This window comes from Eucyclogobius newberryi, unplaced genomic scaffold (assembly GCF_026437365.1).
Source record: "Eucyclogobius newberryi isolate DKJ021-1_F unplaced genomic scaffold, fEucNew1.0.hap1 SCAF_7, whole genome shotgun sequence".
Lineage (NCBI taxonomy): Eukaryota > Metazoa > Chordata > Actinopteri > Gobiiformes > Gobiidae > Eucyclogobius > Eucyclogobius newberryi.
In genome coordinates, this window is record NW_027316389.1 from 32,298,245 (window position 1) to 32,317,961 (window position 19,717).

Sequence of the window (19,717 nt, forward strand, 5' to 3'; positions counted from 1 at the left end):
TTTGTGACGCTCACTCCACAGACGTGATGCAGATGCTTTACAGAGAAGGTTTACAAGGCTTTCAATAGCTTTTGTTTTAGAACTATCAAATATACATTCAAAAATATAGGTTCCTTTAATTCTAGTTGCCTCTGTACCCATTATTTATAATATACTATTTTACAGAATTTATACTGGTTTTATAGCGTGGACTACCACAAGATAAGATGAAATACAATTTGAATCTTGTTGTTGTTGTTGTTGTTGTTTTATGGTGGTTGGCATCCGAGTGTTGCATTACCGCCAGACTTTATTCCTCAGACTTTGTCGTAGTCCTCAGACTCTGTCGTAGTCCGTAAAAGTACTCCTTCCATTGCTTTGGTGTCACAAAGCCCATGAGGTCATGATATGTCTTTGTGACTAGAATAGTTGTTGTTGTTTCAGAGACCGACCGGCTTTATTCCAGGGAGACTCTTCTTCATCTTCCTCTCCTTCTTTGACGTTCGGTGCTTCCACCGTACAGCTTTATTCTTTAGGCTTCATTCTTCAGGCTTTAATATGTCCACTGACGTCGCTGCTTGGTAGCCGTGCGTCTACGAGACTGGGCGAGGACAGGAGACCACCCCCACCCCCATCCCGTCACCCCGACCACTCCGACTCCCCACAAGCAGACCCCCATCACTCCGACTCCCATTCAGCGCCTCTAGCCCGCCCTCTATATCTGCCCAACCAAGCTCTTTTGTTCCAAGGAATCTCCCTGCAGCTTTAGCAATGATCCCGATCCTCTCAGTTCTGCCCTGAGTCCGAGCAGCACAGTTCACAACATCCACCATAAAGAGCACAAAATCCTCTCTATCCACAACCAGGGCACTCTCACCAATTCTGGAACCTGCACACTTGGGACCTCCACTCCCGAAACCCCCACACTTCCCGGGAGCCACGCTGGCCTCTCTCACCTCGCCCTGGCCGGGAGCAGCGCCGGCTCCCCTCTCCGCACCCACTCCAAACTCGTTACCCGAAACCCTCCCGACTGCATCTGCATAGGATACACCCCGAGAGACCTCCATTTTCTGCACCTCAGCAGCTCCTCCGCCAAACCCGCATCCCCCGAAGGCAGAGCCATGTTCTTCCCCACAGTCACAGCACCTCAGCCCCGCACCCACGTCACACCTCCCACACTCGTGGTCTCCTGCACATCTACCACATCCCTGCCTCCCTCCACAGACCGCCGCAACATGCCCAAAGCGCTGGCACCCAAAGCAACGCAGGGGCGGCGGAACACATGGCCTGACGCTATAGCACATGTACCCAATGAACACCTTACTAGGCAGGCACCTCCCTTCAAGTGTTACCATTACCGACAAGCTGTCACATCTTACCCCAAACCGGGTCACCTTCAAACGCCTAGCGTCCACCACCGTAACTCCAGTCAAATTCTCCTTAACTTCATCCACAGACGTCGCCGTATATTGTATCATTTTGGAATCCACATCATTTAAAAATATTCATTTCTACAGCATAATACTTCAGTACTTTAATCTAAGTAGTAATTTGACTGAGCTACTTTTGCTTGTATTGGAATATTATTTGACCATCTTTCTGTAATTTTACTAAATGACTTTAACCGCCTCTGCATACGGTCACTTTGGGTCATTATCATACCTAAGAAATAAAACTAAAATATATTCCACCACCAATCTCTGACTAAAAATGTTACTATTAAGACTTATAAATCAGAACTTTCAGGGGGAATAATATCTAAAGTATTTATATGCATCAGTCGTTCTACTAAATACATTAAAAGTAAATGGCAGAGAGAATTTAGTTTTAACGGTCAAACAATGGAAAAATATCTATACATCACAATGGATGACCACAAAATCACACGCTTGGAAAGAATTCTGTTGGAAAAATGCGTCACAGTTTTATAATGTATATATAATGTATATATACTTTTTGTTTGATGCCTTTCACTGCCTTTTTTTCTTAACACATTGGTTTGATTTCCCTGCAGTCTCTGGTCGTGTTCTGTTCTTTCTTGTGTTTCTCTGTTCTATGTTTTAAGATTTAAAAACTGACATAGCTTTGTTACTGGATTCACTTTTTGAAAATAAATAAATGTATAATTCTTGCTGATAACAACAAACAAAATCAACAACCAGACAGAGCTCCAGTAGAGGGCAGCGGTCAGGCGTACATGGACTCGGACAGTCCTGTGCATTTGAAGTCCTGAGCCACTTGTCTGGAGTGGGTCATTTTGGCCGACAGTGCCTCCAGCACGTCGCTCTGGTCCAGAGCTGCAGCCATGCCATTAATGAACGTCCCCAACGACTCCAGACCACGCATGCCCAGGTTCACCCCACAACCTGCAGGAACACAACCCACTTTAACACACACAAGACAAAAAAGAGGGTCTTCTGTCCATGAGGAGGCTCGAGAACAACGACACCAGGCAAATGCAGTCCTCAGACCCGTTTCTCCTGGTGAATTGACCCAGATAATCATAGGGTGTACTTTTTATAGTATGTTCACGTTTGTTTGTGTGTGAGACAGACCTTATATGTTGGTTCCAAATAGAGAAACCCATAAGCTCTGCCATTATTCATTCAGCCAAGTTTGATTAGTTTCCCTCAAATTATATCATTTATAACATTTCAATTACTACAAAAATTCAAAAACGTGTTCCCTCTTGGCCCTAGTGTTCAAAGAAAGCTTTATGTGTATTCTTTGGTCCAAACTAAATCATTTAACACTCATATATAGATCTAGATAGTTCTACGTCTGAATAAAGTTCTGTCAAACTTTGTCTAAATCCCAGTATTTGAAGGATTGACTGCATTAACCATCGGCCTGGCCCTCTGCTCCGTACACGTTTCAATATGTCCTGATCTACACACTACAGTTTGAGTAGGTTGTGTTCTCATGACATTAAAACAGAGCTGGAGACAGACGAGGGAAGGACATGAAGCAAATTGTCAAGAGCTGGATTTGAACTCATGACCCTGAAGCCAGCTGCACCTTTACAGATATTTAATGATAAACTGACATCAAACCTACACAAAAAGTAGAGTTTGTGGTGAAGTATATACTATATCTGTAGTATTTTCCCAATAAAAACTAAAAATGTGAATGTTGTCATTGTCTTAATGCCTTAATGTCTTATTAAATAAATAAATCTTGCAAAAGCCAATGTTAAATGTCTTAGAATCAGAATCAAAAAAAGGTTTCTTGCCATTGTCAGTCGCCAATATTCACAATCTAAGAACTTGCTTCGGTATTGAGGTGCAACATACAACAATGAACAATCAGAATCAGAATAATTGCAAAATATATTCAAAAAAAGGCATGCATAAAATTAAGAATGTACAAATAACATAAAAATAGACCAGTCTGAGTTTGTGCACAAATGCAGATGGTCAGAATAGTGAAAAAGTGAACAGTGCAATGAATAGTTGTTGATAAAATGATTGTTAAAGTTGCAGGAGTTCTAAAGTGGCTGAGAAGGGTCGGCTGCGATCCCACCTGCTCGTCCCGAGTGCTGGAGACAAAAAGGGTCCTGCAGGAATGGAAGTCTGCAGCCGATCACCTTCTCTTTTTCTAAGAGGCTAAACATGAAGCACAGTCAACTGAAGCTACATTTAAGTCATACAAAACAAAACCCTTACCATCCCCAATACAGCCGTTTGTGGTGTTCAATTGATGTTCTAGCAACAGCTACGTCCTGTTCACTTCTGGCTTAGTTGACAGAATCAGTTATAAGTAACTGTCTGTACTGTACAGACTTGGAACTTTCTTTAACACAAACAAAATCAACCCAATCTTGGCTAATGAAGCATTTTAAGCTAATAGCTCTAATGAAGCTCACTTCACAGACCAAGGCCCTGCCATGAAACATGGCCGTCGTTTTAAGCCAAAGGGAACGTTCAACTAAGTTGCTGGCAGTAATGCAACACTCGGATGCCAACCGCCATAAAACGTCGACTGCCATAAAACAGCAACAACAACAAAAACAACAACATAGAAGAAGAAGAACTGAAGTTCTCCGGTCTGGAGAGGCAGGAGATGGCGGAGGAGAGTGGATCGGTGGTCGAAGGCGTTCTGGACGGCGTGGAGGAGCAGCCTTTTCTGGCTGCTCGTGCCCGGAAACGTAAAAAGTCCCTTAGCTCGTCCGAGGGTTCTGGGAATGAGCAGCAGGATGAGGCTGAAGCTATTGATATCCGGGGTGAGAGCAGAGACTGTAAGGTGATCATAAAGACAAGATAGTTCATCCTTTAAGAAGTGGAATTCAGTGGCATTGTCAAAGAGCCTAACTGTAGCCGTGGGAGTGATCAAGAGTGCGAGTGTCCTTAGAGATGGCTCGCTGCTGGACGTGTGCAAGGACGCGGCTCAGCAACGGAAGGCGATTGGAACTAAACGTCTGGGTGGAAAGTACATTCTTGTGTCTGATGCTGAAAGAAACACGGTCAGAGGAGTTATCGTAGGCGTCCCTACGGCGACGTCTGTGGATGAAGTTAAGGAGAATTTGACTGGAGCTACGGTGGTGGACGCTAGGCGGTTGAAGGTGACCCGGTCTGGGGTAAGATGTGACAGCTTGTCGGTAATGGTAACACTTGAAGGGAGGTGCCTGCCTAGTAAGGTGTTCATTGGGTTCATGTGCCATGACGTTAGGCCATATGTTCCACCGCCCCTGCGTTGCTTTAAGTGCCAGCGCTTTGGGCATATTGCAGCGGTCTGTAGAGGGGGGCAAAGGTGTGGTAAATGTGCAGGAGATCACGAGTATGGGAAGTGTGACGTGGGAGCAAAACTGAAGTGCTGTAACTGTGGGGAAGAACATAGCTCTGTCTACGGGGGATGCAGGTATAGCAAAAGAGCTGCTGAGGTGCAGAAAATAAAGGTCTCTCAAGGTATATCCTATGCAGATGCAGTCAAGAAAGTTTCAAGTAACGAGTTTAGAGTAAATACAGAGAGAGGAGCCAGCGCTGCTCCCAGCCAGGGCGAAATGAGAAAGGCCAGCGTGGCTCCCAAGAAGTGTGAAGGTTTCAAGAGTGGAGGTCCCAAGTGTGCAGGTTCCAGAATTAATGAGAATACCCTGGTTGTGGATAGAGGATTTTGTACTCTTTATGGTGGGTGTTGTAAACTGTGCGCTCAGACTCAAAGCAGAACTGAAAGGATCAGGATCATTGCTAAAGCTGCAGGGAGATTCCTTGGAACAAAAGAGCTTGATTGGGCAGATATAGAGAACAGGCTAAAGGCGCTAAATGGGAGTCGGAGTGATGGGGGTCTGCTTTTGGGGAGTCAGAGTGATCAGAGTGACGAGATGGGGGTGGGGGTGGTCTCCTGTCCTCGCCCAGTCTCGTAGACGCACGGCTACCAAGCAGCGACATCAGTGGAAATATTAAAGCCTATAGAATGAAGCCTAAAGAATAAAGCTGTACGGTGGAAGCACCGAACGTCAAAGAGGGAAGATGAAGAAGAGTCTCCCTGGAATAAAGCCGGTTGTTGTTGTTGTTGTTGTTGTTGTTGTTGTTGTTGTTGCTGTTGCTGTTGTTTTATGGCGGTTGGCATCCAAGTGGTGCATTACTGCCAGACTTTATTCCTCAGACTTTGTTGTAGTCCACAGACTCTGTCGTAGTCCGTAAAAGTACTTCTTCCATCGCTTTGGTGTTACAAAGCCCACATATCATGATATGTCTTTGTGACTTGTCATAGAACAGTTGTTGTTGTTTTTGTTTCAGAGACCGACCGGCTTTATTCCAGGGAGACCCTTCTTCATCTTCCTCTCCTTCTTTGACGTTCGGTGCTTCCACCGTACAGCTTTATTCTTTAGGCTTCATATTTCAGGCTGAGGACTACGAAAAGTCTGAGGAATAAAGTCTGGCGGTAATGCAACACTCGGATGCCAACCGCCATAAAACAACAACAACAACAACAACAGCTTTACTATTTCCACTGATGTCGCTGCTTGGCAGCCGTGCGTCTACGAGACTGGGCGAGGACAGGAGACCACCCCCACCCCCATCTCGTCACTCTGATCACTCTGACTCCCCAAAAGCAGACCCCCATCACTCCGACTCCCATTTAGCGCCTTTAGCCTGTTTTCTATATCTGCCCAATCAAGCTCTTTTGTTCCAAGGAATCTCCCTGCAGCTTTAGCAATGATCCTGATCCTTTCAGTTCTGCTTTGAGCCTGAGCAGCACAGTTTACAACACCCACCATAAAGAGTACAAAATCCTCTCTATCCACAACCAGGGTATTCTCATTAATTCTGGAACCTGCACACTTGGGACCTCCACTCTTGAAACCTTCACACTTCTTGGGAGCCACGCTGGCCTTTCTCATTTCGCCCTGGCTGGGAGCAGCGCTGGCTCCTCTCTCTGTATTTACTCTAAACTCGTTACTTGAGACTTTCTTGACTGCATCTGCATAGGATATACCTTGAGAGACCTTAATTTTCTGCACCTCAGCAGCTCTTTTGCTAAACTTGCATCCCCCGTAGGCAGAGCTATGTTCTTCCCCACAGTTACAGCACTTCAGTTTTGCTCCCACGTCACACTTCCCATACTCGTGATCTCCTGCACATTTACCACATCTTTGCCTCCCTCTACAGACCGCTGCAATATGCCCAAAGCGCTGGCACATATGGCCTAACGTCATGGCACATGAACCCAATGAACACCTTACTAGGCAGGCACCTCCCTTCAAGTGTTACCAGTACCGACAAGCTGTCACATCTTACCCCAGACCGGGTCACCTTCAACCGCCTAGCGTCCACCACCTTAGCTCCAGTCAAATTCTCCTTAACTTCATCCACAGACGTCGCCGTAGGGACGCCTACAATAACTCCTCTGACCGTGTTTCTTACAGCATCAGACACAAGAATGTACTTTCCACCCAGACGTTTAGTTCCAATCGCCTTCCGTTGCTGAGCCGCGTCCTTGCACACGACCAGCAGCGAGCCATCTCTAAGGACACTCGCACTCTTGATCACTCCCACAGCTACAGTTAGGCTCTTTGACAATGCCACTGAATTCCACTCCTTAAAGGATGCACTATCCTGTGCAAGCTTTATGATCACCTTACAGTCTCTGCTCTCACCCCGGATATCAATAGCTTCAGCCTCATCCTGCTGCTCATTCCCAGAATCCTCGGACGAGCTAAGGGACTTTTTACGTTTCCGGGCACGAGCAGCCAGAAAAGGCTGCTCCTCCACGCCTTCCAGAATGCTTTCGACCACCGATCCACTCTCCTCCGCCATCTCCTGTCCCTCCAGACCACCCAGACGCCAGACTTTATTCGTAGTCCTCGGTCGGTCTCTGAAACAACAACAACTATTCTAGTCACAAAGACATATCATGACCTCATGGGCTTTGTAACACCAAGGCAATGGAAGGAGTACTTTTGCGGACTACGACAGAGTCTGAGGACTACGACAAAGTCTGAGGAATAAAGTCTGGCGGTAATGCAACAATTGGATGCCAGCCGCCATAAAACAACAACAACAACAACAACTGAGCGTGTCACTAGTTTAGCCTTTAGCATCCAGCTACATCCAGCTACATCCAGTACACTGTAATCCAGTACATTCTACCTCTGTATCTTCCTGCGTTGCATCAATGAAATTTCCCCATGTGGGACAATAAAGGATTATCTTATCTTATCTTATCTTAAATATTAGCGTATGTATATGGTAAAGAGCTGGCAGCAATATTTGCAGTAAGCTAATTGCTTCTTACCGAATGCATGTTTTTTCTGTGTATTTTTACCACCTGCTATTGTTGGATTTGGAATTTTTGGCTTCTACTGGTAAAGGCTATTGTGCTTTTCAAAAATAAAAGTCCCTCATACACAGCAACTTAGAAACTATTTTATTAAAAATTCAAATCCATGCAACAATTTACAATACATATCACAATACTCAAACTATTTTATTGCTAGAACATTGTGAAATATTAATATTTATTATAATATCTTATAACAGACAAGATTTGACCTTAGAACATTTGAACGCTTCTGGACGCCTGAAAATATAGAACGTATAGAGAGTTGAGCTCAATATGGCCACACCCCTCTTATGTGAACTATATTTGGTTATAACAGATTTTACATTCAAATGGATTTCTTGTAGGTATATATAATATAATTGTTTTCTTTTCTCATCTTTGTTCATCTCTTTGATGGTTCAATCAGACTCAATGTGCCGTAAACATTAAAAGATGCTATTCGTAGTTTTTCAGATGCCATTGCCGCGCTGAACATAGCAAACAAACATTTGAACCACACAAACACAAACACAGTCCAGATGCTGCAGGATGAAGTGGAGTGCCAGGTTGATGGCGAGCTGCAGGGTTTTAGTCTTTTAGTCCTGGTTTAGACCTGCCGCTGTTTACCATCGGGGAACTCGCTGAGGCAGAGTTTAAGATTAAATCAAGTGGCTAAAAACGCTAATAAACTCGTGCTAGGAAGTCCGGGTCCAGTTCTGCTCTCCACAGCTGTGCCATCTCCTCTCTTAGCTCCTGGTTTAGCTCCATTCCTTCTCTCTCTTCTCTCTCTTCTCTCATTCTGTTGTTTAAAACCGCCACGTCTTCGCTGTAGACTCGAACGCACTCCTCTTGTACCTCTCTTTGCGGCTGTTTATTCGCAAGTCGCGTATGTTCTTTATCGACCTTTGTCAGCGTAGTCTCCAGCTTGATTTTCAAATTCCATACCTCCTCCTCGAGCATGTTATGTCTTTTTATACGCGACTTGTCGTCCTTTCGTAGCGTCTTGAAACGGACATTTAGAACTCTAGCGTTTTCAATTTCCTGTTTCAGTGTGAGGATTTGTTTATTTAAGTCGTAGTTCCGTGCTATCATGCTAACCTCCCTATTCTTAAATCTCTCAATCATATCCTCAGAAAAGTAAAATTTGCATAATTTGTTGTGAAGTTTGTCTTGTTTCTTGACCAATTTGATATTTGTAGATTCAATCTTTTTGGAGTCAAGGTCAATTAGCTTATAACAATTTGACAAAGCTTTGAGGTCTATTAATTTGTCCTGCATTCTGTCAATGTTTCGCTGTATATTGTAATTACACCTCTGCAGACGCTCGATGTGCCGTACCTTCTGTTTGTATGCATAGTTTGTTGCTTGTTTATCGTCATACTCTTTTGTTAGTTTGCCAAAATGTTTTAATAACTGCTTTTTTTCACTTTCTAATACCTTTTCTGTCGCCTCCAATGTCAAATATCTCCTCTTCCAACTCTCCTCTTCAAAACCGTTCTGTGTTACACTCACTGTATCTTGTGAGAAAGATTTTGTGTTTTTAAACTCACGATGGCGTTGTTTCCAGTCTTCAGCTTGAGAAAATGTTGATTTTACGCTTTCCAACTGGTCTTTCCAACTGTTTTTCTGGCTTGTCAATATTGTGTTATTCTCTTCTAGTTCAAATTCTGACTTAAAGCTCTGTAGTTCAGTTTTTTCATCTGTTAGCACCATATGTTTATCTTTTAGGCCAATGATATTTTTAAGGAGGTGGTTTTTTACTCCTTCCAATGCAACACAATCTTCATGACATTTGATCTCATCCTGTGAAACGTTTTTCTCTCGTCTCATTAGCTCATCGCTCTCTTCTTGTTTAAATTGTTCAATTGTATTTTGTTCTTCATTTTCCTCCTGCTTTTGCTCTTCCTGCTGCTCTTGAAGGGCGTTGTTTTCTTGCAAAGCTGCTGTCACAGGCAAGTTGAGTAAAATGTCTTTTTCCCTCTCACAACTAGTCTCCATTTTGACCTTTAGGTTTTCTTGATGCAAAGTTATTTTTCTCAATGGAGTCCAGAAGTGCCGCCGCCGCCGCCGCCGCCGCCGCCGCCGCCGCCTTCTTCTTCTTCTTCTTCTTCTTCTTCTTCTTCTTCTTCTTCTTCTTCTTCTTCTTCTTCTTCTTCTTCTTCTTCTTCTTCTTCTTCTTCTTCTTCTTCTTCTTCTTCTTCTTCTTCTTCTTCTGTGTTTTTTGGTGTTGGTGTCAGCTCTAAAGACACTCTCACGTTGCGCCGAGGTTCAATTATGAACTATCGTTCCAAAGTTCTGGCTTTCACATGTATTTGGCAGTTTCTTCTGCTTCTTCTTTGCTGTTTTATGGCGGTTGGTATCCAAGTGTTGCATTACCACCTACTGTAGTTAGACTTTAGACTTCATACTTTCGACTTTATTCTTTTGACTTTGTTCTTTCGACTTTATTCCTCAGACTTTATTCCTCAGACTTTATTCTTCAGACTTTATTCTTTCAACTTGTTTCATCAAATCAAATCAAATCAAATCAATTTATTTTTGTAAGGCCCAAAATCACAACAACAGTTGCCTCTGAGGGCCACAGGGAGAAATGAATCAACAATGTCTGTGGTGGCGATGGAGTCAGACAATGTCTGTGGTGGCGAGGGACGATGTCCCAGGGTCCTCTGTCCTTAGACTCTCCTTCTCGGCCAGGAAAAACTACAAAAAAAACCTCTTTGGGAAAAAAGCGTAGAAACCTGGAGGAGTTCCAGTGAAGGAGAGATCCGACTCTCACAGACGGACAGACGGACACGAGGAGACTGGAGCTGGACCCACTCTTCAGGCAGATGAGGGACCGACTGAGGCGAACTGGACCCACTCTTCATTCTTTCGACTTCATTCTTTCGACTTCATTCTTCCGACTTCATTCTTTCGACTTCACTCTTTCGACTTCACTCTTTCGACTTCATTACTTCTTTCCCCCAATCCCCCCAAGGCCCGAGGCTCCTGCCATTTGGCGGTTCCAGGTAGTGCAGTTAGATTTACCATCAGCTCTTGTTTTAAATGTTTTAAAACAAAGATATGGTGCTGGTGATGTCATATAGAAGGCTGGTGATGTCATATAGAAGGCTGGTGATGTCATATGTCATATAGAAGGCTGGTGATGTCATTTAGAAAGTTGGTGATGTCATATAGAAGGCTGGAGATGTCATATAGAAGGCTGGTGATGTCATATGTCATATAGAAGGCTGGTGATGTCATATGTCATATAGAAGGCTGGTGATGTCATATAGAAAGTTGGTGATGTCATTTAGAAAGTTGGTGATGTCATTTAGAAAGTTGGTGATGTCATATAGAAGGCTGGTGATGTCATATAGAAGGCTGGTGATGTCATATGTCATATAGAAGGCTGGTGATGTCATTTAGAAAGTTGGTGATGTCATTTAGAAAGTTGGTGATGTCATTTAGAAAGTTGGTGATGTCATATAGAAGGCTGGTGATGTCATATAGAAGGCTGGTGATGTCATATAGAAGGCTGGTGATGTCATATAGAAGGCTGGTGATGTCATTTAGAAAGTTGGTGATGTCATATAGAAGGCTGGTGATGTCATATGTCATATAGAAGGCTGGTGATGTCATATGTCATATAGAAGGCTGGTGATGTCATATAGAAAGTTGGTGATGTCATTTAGAAAGTTGGTGATGTCATTTAGAAAGTTGGTGATGTCATATAGAAGGCTGGTGATGTCATCTAGAAGGCTGGTGATGTCATTAGAAAGTTGGTGATGTCATATAGAAGGCTGGTGATGTCATTTAGAAGGCTGGTGATGTCATTTAGAAGGCTGGTGATGTCATTAGAAAGTTGGTGATGTCATATAGAAGGCTGGTGATGTCATTTAGAAGGCTGGTGATGTCATTTAGAAAGTTGGTGATGTCATATAAAAAGTTGGTGATGTCATTTAGAAGGTTGGTGATGTCATATAGAAAGTTGGTGATGTCATATAGAAAGTTGGTGATGTCGTTTAGAAAGTTGGTGATGTCATTTAGAAAGTTGGTGATGTCATTTAGAAGGCTGGTGATGTCATTTAGAAAGTTGGTGATGTCATTTAGAAGGCTGGTGATGTCATTTAGAAAGTTGGTGATGTCATATAGAAAGTTGGTGATGTCATTTAGAAAGTTGGTGATGTCATTTAGAAAGTTGGTGATGTCATTTAGAAGGCTGGTGATGTCATTTAGAAAGTTGGTGATGTCATTTAGAAAGTTGGTGATGTCATTTAGAAAGTTGGTGATGTCATTTAGAAAGTTGGTGATGTCATTTAGAAGGCTGGTGATGTCATTTAGAAAGTTGGTGATGTCATATAGAAAGTTGGTGATGTCATTTAGAAAGTTGGTGATGTCATATAGAAGGTTGGTGATGTCATTTAGAAAGTTGGTGATGTCATATAGAAGGTTGGTGATGTCATTTAGAAAGTTGGTGATGTCATTTAGAAAGCTGCTGCTGTCATATATTGGTTGACTAAAAAAGAAGCATGGATATAGTTCCATCAGTTGCCAGGCAACTGAGAGGCTTTATTCCAGTGACGTCAAAGAAGATACTTTTTTATTACTTCTACAGACAATAATGAGGCAAAAAAGTAGAAGAAAAAGTTGTTAAAGTTAAATAGCTTATATTTGCTTCTGACAATTCTCACAGTTATTATTTCTTAGTTCTTGCGATTATGTTGCGATCTGAATTATCAAAATGATCGATTAGCCAAATAATCTTGACATCCCTGCTCCGCGCAGACACAGTGCAATAGATTGTTACCTGTGTCGAAGTTGAGAACGCGAGCCGCCTCTCCCTCCACGATGACGGCCACGTTGTCCCCGTCGATGTAGGCCGCGCTGACCCTCCGATGGGACAGCTGCACCTCGAACAGGCGCCGGCTGCACTGGAGCTGGTGCAGCGTCACGTCACTCAGCCGAGGCTCGATGTCCGTCTTGTACACGTTAAACGACTGGTGGAAAATGTTCTTCATGATCTACAGGCACAACTCAGTACATTTACCATACATTTTGACATAATTGAATCCTGGACTGACCTGGTTGTACTGGTTTACCAAAGGAATACATTTGAGTGACTGAAAGTGGTCTACAATTATGCTCTAACTTTGTTAAAAGAGATATATTATAAAAAACTCTACTCAAACAAGCTTTTAATCTGTGTTTTCTTGTCAAAACTGTATTCTGATTCATTTATTCAGTCATGTTTGAGTTAATAAGATAAGATAAGATAAGATAATCCTTTATTGTCCCACATGGGGAAATTTCATTGGTGCAACGCAGGAAGATACAGAAGAAAAGAACAGATGACTTATAGGAAGTCTGAAAAACACTTTCAGTAGAAGATCTCCTATAAACAAAAACTCCCATAGACAAAATAAATAAATACATAAATACCATTGCATGTGATCACGACAGTAATTGCACATGAATATGTGTCACGACAGCACATGAATTGCACATGAATTTCACAGTAATTGCACATGAATCACAACAGTAATTGCACATATGACGGAATTGCACATGGTTAGGTCAGTATTGCGAGTGTTCAGTACTAACAGTGTTTGTTATAAAGTCTGACAGCAGCAGGAAGGAAAGACCTACGGAACCTCTCCCTCCCACAGCGAGTGTGAATCAGTCTCTCACTGAAGCTGCTCTCCAGAGCGGACAGAGTGTCCTGCATGGGGTGAGACTCATGGTCAAGCATAGATGTGAATCTAGCCAGGACCCTTCTGTCCCCCACCTCCTGCACCGAGTCCAGAGCGCAGCCCAGGACGGAGCTGGACTTCTTGATGACTTTGTCCAGTCTCTTCCTCTCCCTCTCTGTGATGCTGCTGCTCCAGCAGGCCACACCGTACAGGAGCTGATGCCACCACAGAGTCATAGAAGGTCTTCAGGAGTGGCCCTGTCACTCCAAAAGACCTGAGTCTCCTCAGGAGGTAGAGCCGACTCTGGCTCTTCCTGTACAGTGCGTCTGTGTTATGAGTCCAGTCCAGTTTGTGGTTCAGATGAACACCCAGGTACTTGTATGAGTCCACTCTCTCAATGTCCCGTCCCTGGATGTTCACTGGTGAGGGGGCAGTGGGGTGGCGTCTGCGGAAATCCACCACCATCTCCTTGGTCTTCCCCGCGTTGATGAGGAGGTGGTTCTGCTGACACCAGTCCACAAAGTCCTGCGCCAGTCCTCTGTACTCCGCATCATCGTCGTCCGTGATGAGTTCGATGATGGCAGAGTCATCAGAGAACTTCTGCAGGACACAGCTGTCCGTGTCGTGTCTGAAGTCTGCAGTGTAATGGGTGAAGAGAAAGGGCGCGAGGACGGTGCCCTGGGGCGCCCCCACACTGCAGGTCCGAGTGTCAGACACACAGTTCCGGGCTCTCACAAACTGGGGTCGGTCTGTGAGGTAGTCCAGGATCCACTCTGCCAGGTCATACTCCACACCAGCCGTCTCCAGCTTGTCCCTCAGGAGCAGCGGCTGGATGGTGTTGAAGGCGCTGGAAAGATCGAAGAACAGGATCCTCACAGAGCTGCCAGGCTTATCCAGGTGAGAGAGAGAGCGGTGCAGCAGGGAGATGACGGCGTCCTCCACTCCGATGCCAGGCCGATATGCAAACTGCAGCGGGTCCATGGCTGAGCTCACGGTGGAGCGGAGGTGGTCCAGGACCAGCCGCTCCAGTGTCTTCATCAGGTGGGACGTGAGAGCCACTGGCCTGAAGCTGTTGAAGTCTTTGGCGCACGGTGTCTTAGGCACAGGTACCAGACAGGAGGTCTTCCAGACCTGTGGTACCACCCTCAGCTTCAGGCTCATGTTGAAGACATGCTCCATAACTCCACACAGTTCATCTGCGCAGGACTTAAGGAGCCTGGGGCTGATGCCGTCAGGTCCTGCTGCGTTTCTCACTTTAATCCTCTTCAGCTCACTCCTCACCTGTGCTGCTGTGACAGTCAGTGGTTGGCAGGGGGACCGTGTGTGCTGGGGGGATGGGTGAGTCCAGGCAAAGTGGGGAGCTGATGGTCCGGGGCAGAGAAGCGAAGAGGAACAGATGCAGGGCATTGTCCAGCTGTGGAAGAGGTAGCATGCAGCTGTGCAGGGGGAGGGGCGGGTGACCGATCAAATCTCAAGAAGTGAGCATTTAAATCATTCACCCACTGTAGATCCCCCTCTGTCTGGGCAGGGGGGATTTTGAAGCCTGAGATGGTTTTCAGGCTCCTCCACACTCCCTGAATGTTCTTTTGCTGCAGCTGCTCCTCCATCCTCCTCTTGTAACCGGCCTTAGCCTCCCTGATCTCCCTCCTCAGCTCCTTCTGCACAGTCCTCAGCTCCTCCTTGTTCCCTGACCTGAAGGCTCTCTTCTTCTCCTTCAGCAGAGCCTTCAGTTCACGGTTAATCCATGGCTTGTTGTTTGGAAAACACCGCACCGTCCGGGAGGGAACAATGTTCTCAAAACAGAAGTTGATAGTTGTAGTCGGTGATGCACTCTGTGATGGTGTTGATATCCTCCCCATGTGTGTCAAAGCTCAGTCCAGACAGTGGTGCTGAAGCAGTCCCTCAGAGCCTCCTCGCTCTCAGCAGACCACATTCTCACCTCACGGGACACCACAGGCTGCCTGCGCACGATGGGTTCATACACAGGCCTCAGATGTACAAGGTTGTGGTCCGAGCTGCCCAGGGGAGGGAGGGGGGAAGAGGAATAAGCCTCTCTGGTGTTGGCAAAAAACAAGTCCAATGTTCTATTCTCTCTGGTGGGGCAGGTAACATACTGGGTGTATGTTGGTAGGACAGAAGAGGAGAAGCGTGGTTAAAGTCACCCGAGACGAGGAAGAGAGCCTGTGGGTGCTGTGTTTGCAGCCTACAAGTGCAGGAGAGCAGTGCTTCACAAGCATTTTCAGCATTGGCAGACGGGGCCACATAGACTGCGATTAGAATCACATGTGAGAACTCCCGGGGCAGATAATATGGCCTCATGCCAATAGCCAATAGTTCAATATCCTTGTTACATAGCTGCTCCCTCACTGTGCAGTGTTCGGGTTTGGACCAGCTCGTGTTCACATACACCGCCAGACCTCCACCTCTTTTCTTCCCGGATTCTCTCGTTCTGTCCGCCCGCAGCAGATGAAACTTGTCCAAACCTACAATAGAGTCTGGCATTTCTGCTGTTAACCAGGTCTCTGTGAAAATCAAGACGCTGCTGTCCCTATAAATCCTCTGGGACCGCATGAGGCTCGCTATTTCCGTCATTTTATTTTGAAGGGACCTCACGTTACCCATGACTACGGCGGGAACCGACTTCCTGTTTGTCCCTCTCTTCTCTCGGAGTTTACGTCCAGCCCGTCTGCTTATCTGCGTTTTCCTTAGGATGTCCGCCGGGATAACGTGACGATCTCCAGGTAAGACGACTGTTCTCCGCAGTTTCATGAGTTCCTCCTTTGTGTAAACGCGGTACGGCGCCGGCCGGGGGGCGCGGGGGGGCTCAGAGCCAAGACACATCGCGACGACACGACAAAAACACTCAATCCAGCCGAATAAAGTCAAAACAAGTTAATTTAAAGCGATTCCAGTGCGTGTCCCGATCGTTCGTGAAGTTCCTCTTTCATATTAACGTGTATATAAACGTTTACCTATTAATTGTGTTAATTGAGTTAATTGTGTATTGTCCTGCAACTGAGGCTCGAGTAATCCGAAAATTCCAGTTGTGATACACATTCAATGGCATATACTGTATTATATAAACGTTCCTAATCCAACTAAACTAAAACCCCATTAGTGCTGAGAGAATAGTGCATGGTTTAGTCTCTTGTTTGTTTTTCTCTATAAATACTTATCCAACCCCTGATTTTTTTTTATTTCCATACAAAAGAAAGTGTCCATTGCTGGCCTTTGACCCATACTTTGCACAGTCACCCGTTTCCAAGTAACAGTGTATTGAATGGCCACCCACATAGCAACAGCACCGCGGAGATGGCCCCTCTGAATACCTGTGTGAAATGCCATCCACACGCACACCTCATTCACCGCTGACACTGCCATAAAGAAGACGGTGGTGATAAAAGCCTCACTTTGCACATGTTTGAGCCGCACTTAGGCTTCGTGGGCAGATTCAGTGACATCTGCCCAGGCTGATGTGTGACAGGGCTGCCGTTAGCAAATAAAGGACCTATTTTACTTCTTTAGCAAATGAGACAGTTTTGAATGAGCATGATTATGGTTGAAATGGTTTAAACACTTTGAAGCTATTTGCAAATGTGTTATTCTTTTATCACTCAATGGCCGGTGTGAAACCTGTGCCTGTGATTAAGAATCTTTATCTTGTCTTCTTTAGTAGAATAGTTAAGTTGTTGTTTCTTCTACTGAATATCAGACAATAGGTAAGAGATTATGTAATAACCTTGACCTTGTCTGATGATGTCAAGCTAATTACATCAGCTCCTATTGTTCGATATAGCAGGGAAAAAAGTCTTGCATTTAAAAGAAAGCAGAGAAATAACCTTGTTGTTACATATACCATATATAACATACAAAATTGCATTTGCCTTGTAAGTTTGGAGTATTTATAAGCTATTAGAGCAGAAGGGCCCAAAGTGGAGCCAGCAGGTCAAACTTGGTCCTCTGGCGATCTAATTTTGTAGTTTTTCAATTAGTCCCGACCAAGCTAGGCTCCACTGGCCTCGACAGACGCTACAACACATGATAACTGCTACACTACGACACAGATAAGGATACAGAGAACAGGGAACAGGACAAATACACTTTGTGAGACGTTTGCAGAAATTACAGTCTGTGTGGTTCATGTGGCTGCAGACAGTAGACATCTGGACTAACTGCCAGGATATCCAGCTCACTGTGTCGTCAAAAATAACAACATTTCGCCACACAGACCTCAAAGTCACATCAAGCATAAACTGAGCTTGACTGTCTGATCCTAAAATATATCCAGACAATTGGATTAGCATTAGCATTGGCTTGTTTTTGAGTCGGTTTTGAGACTTTTTGTTGTCACAGCCCACAGTGCAAACGCGGCTTTCGTCCACAAGATGGCAGTAGCAACAAGTGTGTCTCACTTTAAACTCATAAATAGTTTAAAGTTAAGCTGGAGGTCAGGTCAGAATTCTAAGGTATTCTATTGTCCTGGTTTATGGTTCATATCTCTGTAATTACTTGAACTGTTCACATGAAACTCTGTCAGCATTAATAATCAAAAGTGATTTGTTCAAAACAGCCTCAGAAAGTGTTACCATTATTTAACTCCTGATAATTATCAGCTGAAGGTCTTCAAGCCATAAGATTCATATTGCATGTTTGTGGAACCAATCTCTAACTGATGATGAGGGTTAAGATTTAGACAGAGTTCTGTAAACAGTAAATCTCCCATAGATTATAACATATCATATAGAATTTAGATTAAAGTCATTTGCATCTGATTGGAGTTGTTGGCTCTCCCAGAGGGAACTTGGAAGGTAAAATCCCTGAAATAAGAAAGGAAAACAAATTGTTGTATGTTAAGGCTTTAAAGCGAGACCAAATTTATGAAGATGAATTTGTTATCTTACGTTCGGGAGCAGGACCACACCCCTCTCACGACCCTTCATGCAGCTACAGTATTTAAGCATCAATGTCACACACATTGATGATAAACACTTCTACTGAAAGTGTTTATCAGACTTCCTATAAGTGATCTGTTCTTCTGGATCTACCTCTGTATCTACCTGCGTTGCACCAATGAAATTTCCCCATGTGGGACAATAAAGGATTATCTTATCTTATCTTACATCAGTGTTTGTGACTTCGTGCCCCTCCCACCCACCCTCTTGTAATTATTCTAATTATTCTAATTCATCTCCTGGATGGGGGTATCAAGGCCCTCATCGACAGAAGCCAAAATACAGCATCCATTTCTGTAGACTCGTGTTGTACATGTTTCAACACTTTGCATCATAGCTGGAGTTGTGGTTCTTGCTGGTGAAGTAAGGAACAAGAGAACACGAGGAATATCTACATTACATTTGATAAGAAATGATTCCTTGATGCAGCAAGAGCCTCGTTTTGATCAGCCTTAGGAGCCTCTTTTTAATGGCAGAATGCATCTTCATGCTCAGGGCCTCCGGTTCCAGAGGCAGAGGTCTGCTACGTGAGCAGCTGACACCACTCAAGCACAGCACATGCTTTCTTAATAAATAAAATATAAATTGTACCTGACTTTTTAATCATCAGGCCAATCTCAGCAATTTACAAAATTACATTTAGTAATTAAAGTTTGTGGTCCTGTGAAAACAAAACAAGAAACTACTTCAGGTTTATCCTCAACTTTCTCTTTATTTGACTTCTCTGTGCCTCTACACTGTGTTTTAGCGTATCTTTATTAATGCTTTAGGTTTGGATAGTGATGTATTATGCATGTATTAAGATGTATTAAACCGAACCGCTCCACAGTGAACCAGTGGAAACACGCCTAAGGAGATTTTTAGACATGCATGAAATCACTGGAAAAGATGATCACTCCTTGGATAGTGCTAGCAGAGCCACTCACAGAGGCGTTTGCGGTGTGGCGAAGGAAGCGGACCATCTTGGTGTCAGAGGCCGGGCAGACCAAGGCCATGTAGCGGTTCCTGAAGGTTCCATAGATCTTGAGGTGGAACCCAGATTTGGCGGTGGAGTTCCTGTGTTCTCTGAGGGCCTCCACACCGTACGCAGACAGGTCAAAGAACAGGTTGTGTGCCCGGATCTCAGGGGTGGGTACCTGCACGAAGGACAAACAAACAATGACATCATATCCCTTTTAGAAACCGAGGCGTGTTGTTCAGCACAGGAGGGGAAGGAGGTCTATACGTGGCCCCTGTTCCTGACCTGCACCTCAGTCAATCTTCCATTTCCAAGTATAAAATGATAGGATCGCTGGCAGAAGGAGCGATGAAACTTATTTTGGATGCGTTTCAATGTTGGATTTATGAGCGGTG

General features: G+C 44.4%; 1 protein-coding gene across 1 annotated transcript in view; it reads right to left on the reverse strand.

Moving 5' to 3' along the window:
• Window positions 1-2,115: 2,115 nt before the first annotated feature.
• Window positions 2,116-19,717, reverse strand: part of LOC140348935 (uncharacterized) — a 30,683-nt gene continuing 13,081 nt past the window's right edge. Inside the window, exons 3-5 of the mRNA XM_072435103.1 lie at window positions 19,291-19,500; window positions 12,530-12,743; window positions 2,116-2,345 (exon numbers count right to left, since the gene is read on the reverse strand). Of these exons, the coding sequence (XP_072291204.1) occupies window positions 2,167-2,345; window positions 12,530-12,743; window positions 19,291-19,500 (603 nt within the window). The 3' untranslated portion in view covers window positions 2,116-2,166. The remainder of the gene's footprint in view (window positions 2,346-12,529; window positions 12,744-19,290; window positions 19,501-19,717) is intronic.